This window comes from Vitis riparia, chromosome 13 (assembly GCF_004353265.1).
Source record: "Vitis riparia cultivar Riparia Gloire de Montpellier isolate 1030 chromosome 13, EGFV_Vit.rip_1.0, whole genome shotgun sequence".
In the NCBI taxonomy this organism is placed as follows: Eukaryota; Viridiplantae; Streptophyta; class Magnoliopsida; order Vitales; family Vitaceae; genus Vitis; species Vitis riparia.
In genome coordinates, this window is record NC_048443.1 from 14,734,694 (window position 1) to 14,748,200 (window position 13,507).

The window sequence follows — 13,507 nt, forward strand, 5'->3', positions numbered from 1 at the left end:
TTCACTTGTTGACATACCAAACACTGAGCCACATATTGTGCAATATCCCCCTTCATTCCTGGCCACCAATAGTTCTGCTTTAAATCTTTATACATCTTTGTCCATCCTGGGTGGACTGTAAGTTTAGAACAATGAGCTTCCTCCAACAACTTTCTCCTTAAATCTCCATCATTTGGGACACAAAGTCTAGTCCTAAATCTCAAAATCTCATCTGATAAGACAAAGTCAGGCTTACTACCCTTTTTTACTTCCTCCATAAGTTGCACTAATTGCACATCATTCTTTTGTAGGGTCTTAATTCTCCCAATCAAGTTTGGTTGCACTCTAAAGTTTGCCACAAGAGCTCTCGAGTCCAAAACTCTGATATGGACTTGTAAACTCCTCAAATCTTCCAATATTTGCCTCTGATAGCCTCTAATAGCTGCTAAGGAACCAATAGTTTTCCTACTCAAGGCGTCAGCCACAACATTTGCCTTCCCTGGGTGATACTGAATAATACAATCATAGTCTTTAAGTAGTTCAAACCATCTTCTCTATCTCATATTCAATTCCTTTTGGGAAAACAAATACTTCAAACTCTTATGATCTGTGAGTATCTCACAAGTTTCACCAAAAAGAAAATGTCTCCAGATCTTAAGTGCAAAAACCACTACAGCTAACTCCAAATCATGAGTAGGATAATTTCGTTTGTAAGGCTTTAATTGTCTAGAAGCATAAGTCACAACTTTCCCATGTTGCATAAGAACACAACCTAAACCCTGACGAAAGGCATCACTATACACCACAAACCCTCCTGAACTCGAAGGGATAGTCAAAATAGGAGCTATCACTAATCTGTTGTTTAACTCTTGGAAACTACATTCACAATCATCAGACCACTCAAACTTAACCCATTTCTGAGTCAAACTGATTAGAGGTAGGGCAATCTTAGAGAATCCCTCAATAAATTGCCTATAATAACCAGCCAATCCCAAGAAACTTCTAATCTCGGTCACAGTAGTAGGTCTCCTCCAATTTGACACAGCATCTACCTTTCCAGGATCAACTGAGATGCCATCCTTGGTCACCACATGCCCAAGGAAAAAAACTCTGTCTAACCAAAACTCACACTTCTTGAGTTTAGCATACAATCGCTTATCTCTGAGAGTCTGTAATACAATACTCAAATGACGCTCATGCTCCTCCCTACTCTTTGAGTACACCAAAATATCATCTATAAAAACTACCACAAACTAATCTAGATAGGGCTTGAATACCCTATTCATTAAGTCCATAAAAGCAGCAGGTGCATTAGTCAAACCAAAAGGCATAACCAAAAACTCATAATGCCCATATCTAGTCCAAAAAGCAGTCTTAGGTACATCTTCACCTCTAACCCTTAATTGATGATAACCAGACCGAAGATCAATCTTAGAGAACACACAAGCACCCTGAAGCTGATCAAACAAATCATCAATTCAAGGAAGGGGATACTTATTCCTCACCGTCACCTTATTCAACTCTCTATAATCAATGCAGAGTCTCATAGATCCATCCTTCTTCTTTACAAATAAAATAGGACCTCCCCAAGGTGAAACACTAGTCCTAATGAAGCCCTTATCTAACAACTCTTGAAGTTGAATCTTCAACTCCTTAAGCTCCAAAGGTGCCATCCTGTAAGGGGCCTTAGATATAGAAGTTGTCCCTGGTGCCAAATCAATGGTGAACTCCACCTCCCTCTCTGGTGGCAAGCCAAGTAGATCCTCTGGAAAGACATCAGGATAGTCTCTTACAATGGGTATGTTTTCCAACTTTAAATCATTTTCCTCATTCACAACATAAGCTAAAAAGCCTTGATAGCCTTTCTTGAGCAAAGAACTAGCTCGCAAGACTGAGATCACACGCAGTGGTTTGTCCACATGCTTCCCCTCAAAACTAAAATCAGGTTGACTAGGAATGCTAAAAGTCACTCTTTTCCCAAAACAATCAACACAAGCATGATAAGAAGCTAACAAATCCATCCCCAAAATCACATCAAAATCTTGAAGGTCCAAAAGTACTAAGTCAACTGTCATATCTCTATACCCAATCATCACACAACAATCTCTAATTATTTTATTAACCACAACAGAATCTCCCAAAGGAGTAGCAACAAATAAATCGAAGTCCATATTATCAATCGGCATACCCAACAAACCAGCAAAAGATACGGAAACAAAAGAGTGCGTTGATTTAGGATCAATTAATGCTCTAGAAAATAAGGTGTGGATTCGAAGAGTACCTGTCACCACATCAGAAATAGCCTGAGCATCTCCATGAGTCATAGAAAATCCCCGCCTTTGAGCCCTGGGCTGCTGTCTATCCTCTTTATTCTCCTTTTTAGGCTTCCCAAAAACAAACTTCTTATTCTCTGGACAATCCCGCACCATATGACCCTGCTTTCCACAACCAAAGCAAGCTCCAGTCTCTCTATAGTATGGCCTGCCCCCATGTTTCCTACCACAAGTAGGACAAATCCCATCCGAATTTTGTGCTACATTTCTTTTATTTTGATTTCTACTTGGAGCAGACTTTTTCTGTGCTTGGTTACCATGAGCACCATCATTTCTATTCCTCTTCCTTTGTTGTTCTCTATACTGGTGAAGCTCTTCATTGTCCTTCTCTGCAATAAGGGCTCTGTCTACCACCTCTGAATAAACACCTAACTTCAGAATTGATATCTTATTCTTCAAATAAGGCTTTAGTCCATCCTGAATCTTTAATGTTTTTTCCTCCTCTGTAGCAATCAACTGTGGGGAAAAATGTGATAGTTCGGTAAACTTAGCCTCATATTGGGCCATAGTCAAATCCCCCTGTTCCAAGTGAACAAACTCTCCCACCTTTTGTCGTCGAAGACTGTCAAGAAAGTACTTCTTATAAAAAGCCTCCCTAAACTGTCTCCAAACAATAGGTCTTTGATCATCCAAAAGCCTTTTAATCATGCGCCACCAATGGTTTGCCTCTTTATCTAACATGAATGTTGCATAAGAGGCCTTTTTCTCCTCAAAACAATCAATGACATTGAAGAATTTTCCTATCTTCATAATTCAAGACTCTGCCTTTGTTGGATTCGAAGTACCAGAACAATAAGGGGGACCCAACTTCTTAAAGTCGTCAAAGGAGCTACCCCTATTAGATGAGGATTGTCCTTGACCATTACTTCCAGTAGCTCGAGCCTGACGCTCAACCAATCCAGCCAAGGTCCCCAAATATCTATAAAGCCCTTCAGTACTCATAGGGGGCAAAGCCTCAGGTGAAAGGGGTATATCATCATTAGCTTAACTATTTTGGGAAGAGGCGGGTCTTTTTGGTGGCATGGTGTCCTAGAAAGCAAAATATATAACTAAATCAGTCACTAAGAAGCAAAATAAGCAAGTCAGAATTGTCCGAAATAAAAGGAATCGGACTAGATGAAGTTGAAACTTTAAACTAATGCGTCACTCATCTATTTCCAAAGATAAACTAAACAAGTTCCCATCAAGATCAAAACTCAGTGCTCTGATACCACTCTGTCACGCCCCAAGACCCACTCCAAGGGCATGCCAGTCATTTCACACTTCAAACCCGAAGGCTTACAGTGTAACCTGACCCAAACAATTATCTTGTAATAAGAAGTTACCAATTACCAAATACCTATTCAAAGTAGTAGAGCAAAATCTAAAATCCTCAAAATTCGATTTCAAAACTAAAACATCCACTATCCAAAATCCATTGTCCAAATATTTGCAAACTTAAACAATTCAAGTACTAAAAAAAATTTCAAAATCTCCAAAACTCAACTTTAAACTAACATAAAATTTAAAGGATCAATATCCAAATAGCTTCCAAATACCAAAAAATCCAAATGAAAATAACTAACAGTTAAACAAAATCCAACATAAAATCCTAAGTCAAATCCTAATGATGACCATTCCTCAGCCTAGCCATCACTCCTCACCCGAACTAAGGGTACCTGAAAAATAGTCAACAAATAGGAATGAGCTCACAACCCAATAAGGAACATTAATGTAGTCCATGGATCAAATATTTCAAATTCACATGCAAAATAGGAGATATTGTAATCAATCAGTTTCATAAACCTGAGTTAATTTTTTTTTTTTTTTTGCCAATACATTCAAAATTTCTAACTGTATGCATTTATTTCTGATTCAAACATTTTCATATCAAATTCAGTCAAAACATTCCAATAATTTATTTACTCTAGTCATCAAATATCAAAGGGTGCCAGTTAGGTGGGACTTTTCAAATGGATGGCTAGCCTCAAATTGTTTTTTTAAGGTGGACGGAACCAAACACTACTAATACTAGTAACCTCTAACCGAAACCCCTAGAGGCTGGGGTTCAAATCAATTACATTCCCCACCAAGAAATGTGAAGGTCAATTATTATATCCCATTGACAAGGGCCAAAAGTCAAAAGTCAACTATTATATCTCGTTGACAAAGGCCAAACAAACTAGAGTCAAATATTTATTTCATTTATTCAAATTTATAACATATAATATCTCCACATTTATTTGTCAAAAACAAAATATAAAATTATAACGTACTTTTCATGCAAAATAGGTTTGATCCATGCATAAAACGGAATATAACTCAAACGTTTTCAAATAATGTATATATATATATATATATATAATTGTTTCAAAAAAAAAAATTTAACAACTGCATTAATTTTCCTTACCTCAAATAAGCACTCCAAATCTTGAAAAGTTTGACCCCAAAATTTGCTTCTCACCTAACATAACAAAAAGGTACTATCAACACTATTGACTATTCATTTAAAATAGGTTTGGGAATCCTAGAATTTATTTATTTATTTATTTATTTATTTTAAGTCAATATTATTATTACAAAAATTATTTTCCAAGTTTTTAACCAATAACAATTTATCCTCAATAATTTATTTCTCTTTCCTAAACTAAATTGAATTTCCTAAAAATAATTATTTACAATAATCTCTTTCTTCACTTTACATAAGAATTTATTTCTTTAATTATTTATTCCAACTTTTCCTAGGACCTACTTCATATTTTAATAAGATTATCCTACAATCCTCAATATATCATTTTTCTTTTCCACCCTTAATATCACAAGTCATTGACTTTTCAACCACATAACCAAACCCACACACAGTACGTCTCCATGATCTCCACATTTTCTTTTTAATCACTATTCTCCCACATGTTTTTTTTCTATTTATTTATTTCAAAACCTCACTTTCCACACCTATCCTACCATCTCCAGCACACACCAACCATTAAACATTAAATAAGAAAACATACACTCCACACCCAACGGATCCACACATTCCCATTGTTGTTTATTTATTTATTTAAGAAACACAAACCCTAATATAGATTGAGGTTTTCTACCTAAGGTTAAAAATATAACGAATATATTAAAATAAGATCTAAGAATTAGAAAACAAAAATCTTACCTAGAGAAATTTGTTCTTCATACCCTAGATCCGAAAGTCTTATGTCTTCTGGTATTATGCCAATAGGAATGAAAATTCAAAGAAGAATAGAAATGATTTTCCCTTTTTTTATACATAGGGTATTTATTAGGAAAATTACTTTTTTACCCCTCTTTCATTTTATTAAAATAATTAATTCACTAATATTATTATTATTATAAATTTCCTATATTATCCCTATATAAAAATTTCTAGGCGTTACACGTTTTCTCCCAAGCTCTCTGTGGAACTAGTCCCCAAGAATCTCACCTCAAACGTCTATAAAATCACCTCTCGTTAAAGCTACCACAAAAAAAAAAAAAAAAGCTTTCCCCGTAGCAGCTTTCTCTCTAAACTATCACCCAAACTCAAGAAAACCTCACTATAGATACTGGATGCCCTTTCTCTCCAGAACACCTTTGGTTTTCCTTTCAAAATATCTCTGAAACCCCCAACCTATCCCCCCACAACTTAACGAATACCCTCACCCCAAATATTTTTTCCATGTTTCTTTTTTCTCCCACAAGCCACCACCTGCTTCATTGTGCCTCATTCAGAAGGCATGTCATCCTCTCCAACCACCACCATGGGCGAGCTGCTAGTGCTCATCACACGTCTGTGCATGGAACTTCATGGGAGGTGTCCCCCCATGCAGCTAGCTTCTTCAACCATGAGTCGCCATGTGGCTCCTTGAGAGCCCTCCGCCTGCAAAGAAAGCAACCTATAGAGATACAAAAGAAAAAGCCCCAAATGGGGTCTACACAACTGCATTCCAATACTCTATGTAAATAATAGCGAAATGGAGCTCGAATCCGTGAATTACTATCCACTGCATGCAGACTCTCCATGAATTAGTGTTCATACTCTACAAGGTAGTGTTATCACCTATCTACATTTCCAATCATTGAGTTACAAATCCTACTTATTATATGATCAACCTTCATACTCTACTTGCAAGGAGCATATGTCAAAGTCCATTAAAGGAATTATAGTGACCGTAGATTTCAAGATCACAGGTCATTTGGATCACCTAAGATGACACATTATCTCAATCCTATGAGATATCATGGTGTCTCTATTGAGAATACATGTTGTCATAAACCTCTATCAATAATGACACAATCATAGGGATAAATGACCACTTTAGGGTCTTACTCATAGGTCAAAGTCTCCTATTGATTTTAGAACAAACTCAATATCCTCTCAAGGTTGAAAGTCTATTTGTCCATATAGTATTGTAGCTTGGTGAATCATGACAATAGATAACCTTACATCATGATTCACCATAGACCCTATCCAATGTGTGTCCAATACACTAGTGAACTCACCATGGGAAGCCTATCCTAATGCCCAAAACAAGTCATCCCTTCAATTAGGAGGTGGTGCACTGCAGTCTTTACTGGATTATCTAAATTCATAAACTAATTGTGGAAAACTTATTTACTTACAAGGAACTAATGACTTGTATCTTCTATGCAATTCTTAGTACACCCAAGTCTTGTACAATATAAGAGATATGAGATGAATGCCCAAATCAATGTCAATGCATAAAAAAGATAGCAATAAGATAGTCAAATCTGACTTTGTTATGCGAGGGGCTCGATCTCAATATATATTCAATATTATGGGGAGAATGGTGACCCCTAAGGATGATCAACAATGAGACATAAAATGGTTGTATGATATCCCTCAATAAGAATACGTGCAAGTAAACAATCATTCAAACATTCATCTTATCATTTTATCATCATGTCTTATATGATCAATTTTTTATAACAATTTAATTTTGATTATTAATGTTTTATACAATGGTGATTGTGTAATGTTTTTAAATGAATATGTAGAATAATTGATGCATGACCAACCATTCTAACCTCTAATTAACACCTTTGTGGACTAATTTCGAGAGAAAATGACAACATAATTATTTTACTTCAAAAATTTGTTTATGTAGTGAGTTCATATAGCGTTGAGAGTTGACTCTTAGTTTGGAGGAATTTTACTAGGTATTTGAAGTTTAAATTTTAAAATTTAGTTTGATATGTTCAAAAAATATTAAAGTGAACATGGTGATTAAAATATTATATATAATTTTTTATTAATGCTTTATATGGTGTTGATTGATACATAATCAAAGTCAAGTGAATAATTTTGATTTATAAAACTTAACTCCATAGTTATTTATAAATGAATCATAAAGATGGTTAAGTTCATGTGAAAATTTAGAATCAAAATTTAACTATGTTTAAGTCCAAGTGAATATTCTGATTTTAAGAACTTAAATCAATAACTCTTCCCAAAATTTGAGAACTTAACTCTGCATATTGAGAACTTAACTCTAGCTATTTTTTTATAATGAAACATGATCATAGTTAAGTTTAGATAGATGTTATAATTGAGAACTTAACCTCAATTAAGTTCTTCATTAATACAAATTAATTAGTTAAGTTCTTTATAAATCAAACCTATTATGATTAAGTTTAAGTGAATATTTTGATTGAGAATTAACTTATAATAGTAAAACTACAACAAAATTTTACAAACCGGAATCATTACTTACCATCTTTTGAACTTACCATATGAAAAAAAAAAAAAAGATTTTCAACTATTTTTGGACTAATTATCTCTTTTAATTCCTTTTGTTATATCTAACAATAGAGTGTTTTTTTTTTATATATATATAATTATAATGGTGAAGTAAGAATTTAGATTTTTTTAATATTAAGGAAAAAAAGAAAAAAATAATAATATTAGTTGTTTACATTTTTTTAATCATTTTTCATGTTCACCAATGAAGATGGGAAAAGATAAGAGAATAGAATTTTCTTTTAAAAAAAAAAAAGGTAAGGTGAAAATAAAGCAAAGTCGTTATTGAGGGAAACAAAAAGAAAAAGTATATATATATATTTTTCCTAAAATGATCATTTTGATGGATTTTATTAAAAAAGAATTAATTTTACGAATTGAATATTATTTTATCCATTTTAATCAAATAATCCTTTATTAAGTCTCAATAATAAGTACTAATAATGCTATTAATAATTAATAATTTACCTTTTATTGCACATTTTATGCATCACTTATGCCTCAATAATAAGTCTGCTTATGACTCGATAACAAAGCCGAGTAAAGGAGTTTTTATCACTATTTAAGGAAACTTCATCCTAAATTGTTTAAAAAAAATTCTCAAAACTCTTTTTTTAATTATTTGAAGTTTGAAAAAAAAAATCTACTTACGCTGTTACATGTTTTCTATTAATGCTTTATATGGTATTGATTGATACATAATCAAAGTCAAGTGAATAATTTTGATTTATAAAGATTACCTCCATAGTTATTTATAAATGAATCATAACGATGGTTAAGTTCACGTGAAATTTTAGAATCAAAATTTTATTTAAGTCTGAGTGAATATTTTGATTTTAAGAACTTAGCTCTGTAACTCTTTCAAAATTTTGAGAACTTAACTTTGCATATTGAGAACTTAACTCTAGTTATTTTTTTTTTAATGAAACATGATCATAGTTAAGTTTAGATAGATGTTATAATTGAGAACTTAACCTCAATTAAGTTCTTCATTAATATAAATTAATTAGTTAAGTTCTTTATAAATCAAACCTATTATGATTAAGTTTAAGTGAATATTCTGATTGAGAATTAATTTATAATAGTAAAACTACAACAAAATTTTACAAACAGGAACCATTACTTTCCATCTTTTGAACTTACCATATGACAAAAAAATTTCAACTATTTTTGGACTAATTATCTCTTTTAATTCCTTTTGTTATATCTAACAATAGAGTGTTTTTTTTTAATTATAATGGTGAAGTAAGAATTTAGATTTTTTTAATATTAAAGAAAAAAAATAATATTAGTTGTTTACATTTTTTTAATCATTTTTCATGTTCATCAATGAAGATGGGAAAAGATGAGAGAATAAAATGACAAAAAAAGGTAAGGTGAAAATAAAGCAAAGTCATTATTGAGGGAAACAAAAAGAAAAAGTATCTATCTATATATATATATATTTTCCTGAAATGATCATTTTGATGGATTTTATTAAAAAAAAAGAATTAATTTTACGAATTGAAATATTATTTTATCCATTTTAATCAAATAATCCTTTATTAAGTCTCAATAATAAGTACTAATAATGCTACTAATAATTAATAATTTACCTTTTATTGCGCATTTTATGCATCACTTATGCCTTAATAATAAGTTCACTTATGACTTGATAACTAAGCTGAGTAAAGGAGTTTTTATCACTATTTAAGGAAACTTCTTCCTAACTTGTTTAAAAAAAAAATTCTCAAAACTATTTTTTTTAATTATTTGAAGTTTGAAAAAAAAAAATCCGTGGACGTTGTTACATGTTTTTTTATTAATGCTTTATATGGTGTTGATTGATACATAATCAAAGTCAAGTGAATAATTTTGATTTATAAAACTTACCTCCATAGTTATTTATAAATGAATTATAACGATGGTTAAGTTCATGTGAAATTTTAGAATCAAAATTTCAATTAAGTCCGAGTGAATATTTTGATTTTAAGAACTTAACTCTGTAACTCTTTCAAAATTTTGAAAACTTAACATTTGCATATTGAGAATTAACTCTAGCTATTTTTTTTTTTAAATGAAACATGATCATAGTTAAGTTTAGATAGATGTTATAATTGAGAACTTAACCTTAGTTAAGTTCTTCATTAATACAAATTAATGAGTTAAGTCCTTTATAAATCAAACCTATTATGATTGAGTTTAAGTGAATATTCTGATTGAGAATTAACTTATAATAGTAAAACTACAACAACATTTTACAAACCGGAATCATTACTTACCATCTTTTGAACTTACCATATGAAAAAAAAGCTTTTCGACTATTTTTGGATTAATTATCTCTTTTAATAACTTTTGTTATATCTAACCATAGAAAGTTTTTTTAATTATAATGGTGAAGTAAGAATTTAGATTTTTTTAATATTAAGGAAAAAAAGAAAAAAAAATAATATTAGTTGTGTACATTTTTTTAATCATTTTTCATCTTCATCAATGAAGATGGAAAAAGATAAAAGAATAAAATGATAGAAAAAGGTAAGGTGAAAGTAAAGCAAAGTCGTTATTAAGGGAAACAAAAAGAAAAAGTATATATATGTATATATTTTTCCTAAAATGATCATTTTGATGGATTTTATTAAAAGGAATTAATTTTACAAATTGAAATATTATTTTATCCATTTTAATAAAATAATCCTTTATTAAGTCTCAATAATAAGTACAAATAATGCTACTAATAATTAATAATTTACCTTTTATTGCACATTTTATGCATCACTTATGCCTCAATAATAAGTCTGCTTATGACTCGATAACTAAGCCGAGTAAATGAGTTTTTATTACTATTTAAGAAAACTGCTTTCAAACTAGTTTTAAAAAAATTCTCAAAACTCTTTTTTTTTTTTAATTATTTGAAATTTGAAAAAAAAAAAAAAAAAAATCCGGGGACGCTGTTACATGTTTTTTGTTTTTTTTCCCTTTCTTTTCCATTTCTCCGATTAATATCGCAGCTGCAAGGAAACGAGTAAAAGTCCTTTCCGGGAAAACGTCAAACTTGGCAGCCTGGCATATACGTGCCACCATCGGCTTCTCATCCCTCTCTAGGTTCCGGATCGCTGACACAGAGAAAGGGAGAAATGGGCGTAGCAGTAGGCATGGATGCGCTGAGTGAGAGAGCGGCGATGATGAGAGAGTCAGTGCAGAAGAGCCAGACCATCAGCGACAGCATCGTCTCCATTCTCGGCTCCTTCGACCACCGTCTCTCTGCCCTCGAAACTGCCATGCGTCCCACTCAGGTTGGTAGCTCCCACTCTGTTTCACCAGAGGAATGCTCATGCTCATGCTCTTTCTGTTTCTCTTTCTCTCTTTCCGATGTACCAAAGAACTCTCGATCAAGTAAATTACTTGTGTTAGGCTTAAGATTCAAATTTTTGTCTCCTTTCCTTTTCCTACATTTTCTCGGCGACCAAACGGAACTTGATTTGGTTTTTCCCCCTTATCTCGTGGGATCTCTGAGTGCCAATGGGTTGGCTTTTCCTTTTCTTACGGTTGCTAAATCTGGATTTTACAGATTAGAACACATTCTATTCGAAGAGCTCATGAGAATATTGACAAGACTTTGAAGGCTGCCGAGGTTATATTGGCTCAATTCGACCTTTATCGTCAGGTTGGATTTTCAGTAGACACTTAATTGGTTCAATTTACCGAGATTATTATTATCTGGTGGATTCCCTGCATGAACTTCATAGTTTGTTCAATGTTGTTGTAGATTTTGGTCGCATTTAGATTTAATTCTTGATTGTCCAATGGGTTAGTTTTTTGGGCCCTCTGTTGAGTCTTTTCCCTATTTCAATCTTATGATTCAATTTGAAGAAAATCTGTTTGAGTATGTTGGTGAGAATGTCTGGAAATAGTCATGGTTGTCAGATCAAATCTGATTTGGAATGTTGGTACTCACTTACTATTTTGACTAATATTACTTGCATTGTGCTTTTGAGGTTTTGAGCTGTGCTTTTGAGATTTGGATGTAGACTTGTGTGTTTGCTCGGTTATTAAACTTAAATGTGAGCTTCCTTATTTCTTTTTAAGAAGGAAAAAAACTATACATTTTTAATCTCTTATGTTAATTTTTTTGTGATTTAATCACCCATCTATTTTCTCCATTGTAATGCTACTAGAAGGCCTTGGGAAATGCCCTATGGATTGATGGGGAGTGGGGTAAACCACCAAACATGTTAAACCTTCTTGAAAGAATGAATAATCCCTGTAGATTGAATTCTGAAACTGGTAGAGTACATACAAATAAATATAAGGTTGATTATGCTACAAATACTTTGACTAAATTAGAAAACCTAATTACTAGGCAGATTTCTTGGAAAGAGATAAACCAAATGACTATTCAAATCAATTGCAATATTTATAAACAAATTATAGTTAATCAGGTTTGGACATAATTTGTCAAATCTTCAAACACTTCCCTTCAAGTAGATGCACATTGTGTTTTGGATTCCTTAACTTGTCTAAGATTGATAAAAGACCATGTTTGGTAAATCGTTGGTCAGGTTGTTTGTGAGGTGCTTAATTAAGAAGAAATACGGTGTACAAATCTGCTAGTGATCTACTTTCTTTTTGATGAAATATGGATTAAATACTACATGTTCGGCATAATCATGGTGGATTAGGCTATGAGCTATATCTATGACCCCCCCCCCCCCCCCCCCCCCCTTTTTTTTATGGATAAAAAAGAATATATATCGAAAAGAGGCACCAAAAGAGCGACTTAAGGTACAGAACCTATACTCCCACTGCTAAAAAGTCTCAAAGCAGTGGATTGATCTACAAAACAAGAAGGGCTCCAAGAGCCTCAACAAGAGCCCAACCAATCAAAGAAACTAACTAGAGTCTGAGGACAACCATCTATAGACAACTTAGCCTTCGATCATAGAAAGCAAACAAAAGCACTTTTTAGCCTTTGGATGGAAAGCATGTCAGTATTGAAGGCAATTCTGTTTCTTGCCCTCCACATTGCCCAAAAGATGCATAAGGGGCTTGCTCTCCAAACTGTTTTGTGCTTTTTATCCACAAAAGACCCATGCCAACCCAGTAGAGTCTCTCTAACCGATGAGGGAAGCACCCAAGACACCCTAAAAAGAGCAAAGAGCAACTCTCATAAGACCCTTGTCTTTAAATAGTGAATAAGGAGATGATCTATGGATTCTTCATCTATCTGACAAAGATAACATCTATTTGTTAATGACTGCTCTCTTCTTTGAACTTGATCCAAGGTTAATGCTTTACCCCATGTTGCCTCCCAAGCAAAAAATTTGACTTTAGGTTGCATCCTCGAGTTCCAAATTCTCATGAAAGAGACTTCATAGAAAACTTGCCTCTTTTGTCTCAGTCCAAAGCACCCTATATTCCTCATCCCTACACGCTCTCTTCCCACACAAAACACAAAAAAACTCTCCAC

At 32.9% G+C, this 13,507-nt stretch overlaps 1 protein-coding gene across 1 annotated transcript; it reads left to right on the forward strand.

The window, feature by feature from the left end:
* Positions 1-11,049: 11,049 nt before the first annotated feature.
* On the forward strand, positions 11,050-11,728 carry LOC117928352 (exocyst complex component EXO70A1-like). Its single transcript, XM_034848247.1, has 2 exons — positions 11,050-11,333; positions 11,609-11,728. Exons 1-2 carry the CDS (start codon positions 11,175-11,177, stop codon positions 11,726-11,728), a joined length of 279 nt encoding a protein of 92 aa, XP_034704138.1. The 5' UTR covers positions 11,050-11,174.
* The last annotated feature ends 1,779 nt before the right edge of the window (positions 11,729-13,507 follow it).

What these genes read in the sequence shown, in the direction of transcription:
- LOC117928352 (XM_034848247.1), top strand. Translation starts at nt 11,175, where the DNA reads ATGGGCGTAGCAGTAGGCATGGATGCGCTGAGTGAGAGAGCGGCGATG. An exon ending in CTGCCATGCGTCCCACTCAG is followed by an intron (nt 11,334 to 11,608) that starts GTTGGTAGCTCC and finishes TGGATTTTACAG; the next exon opens with ATTAGAACACATTCTATTCG.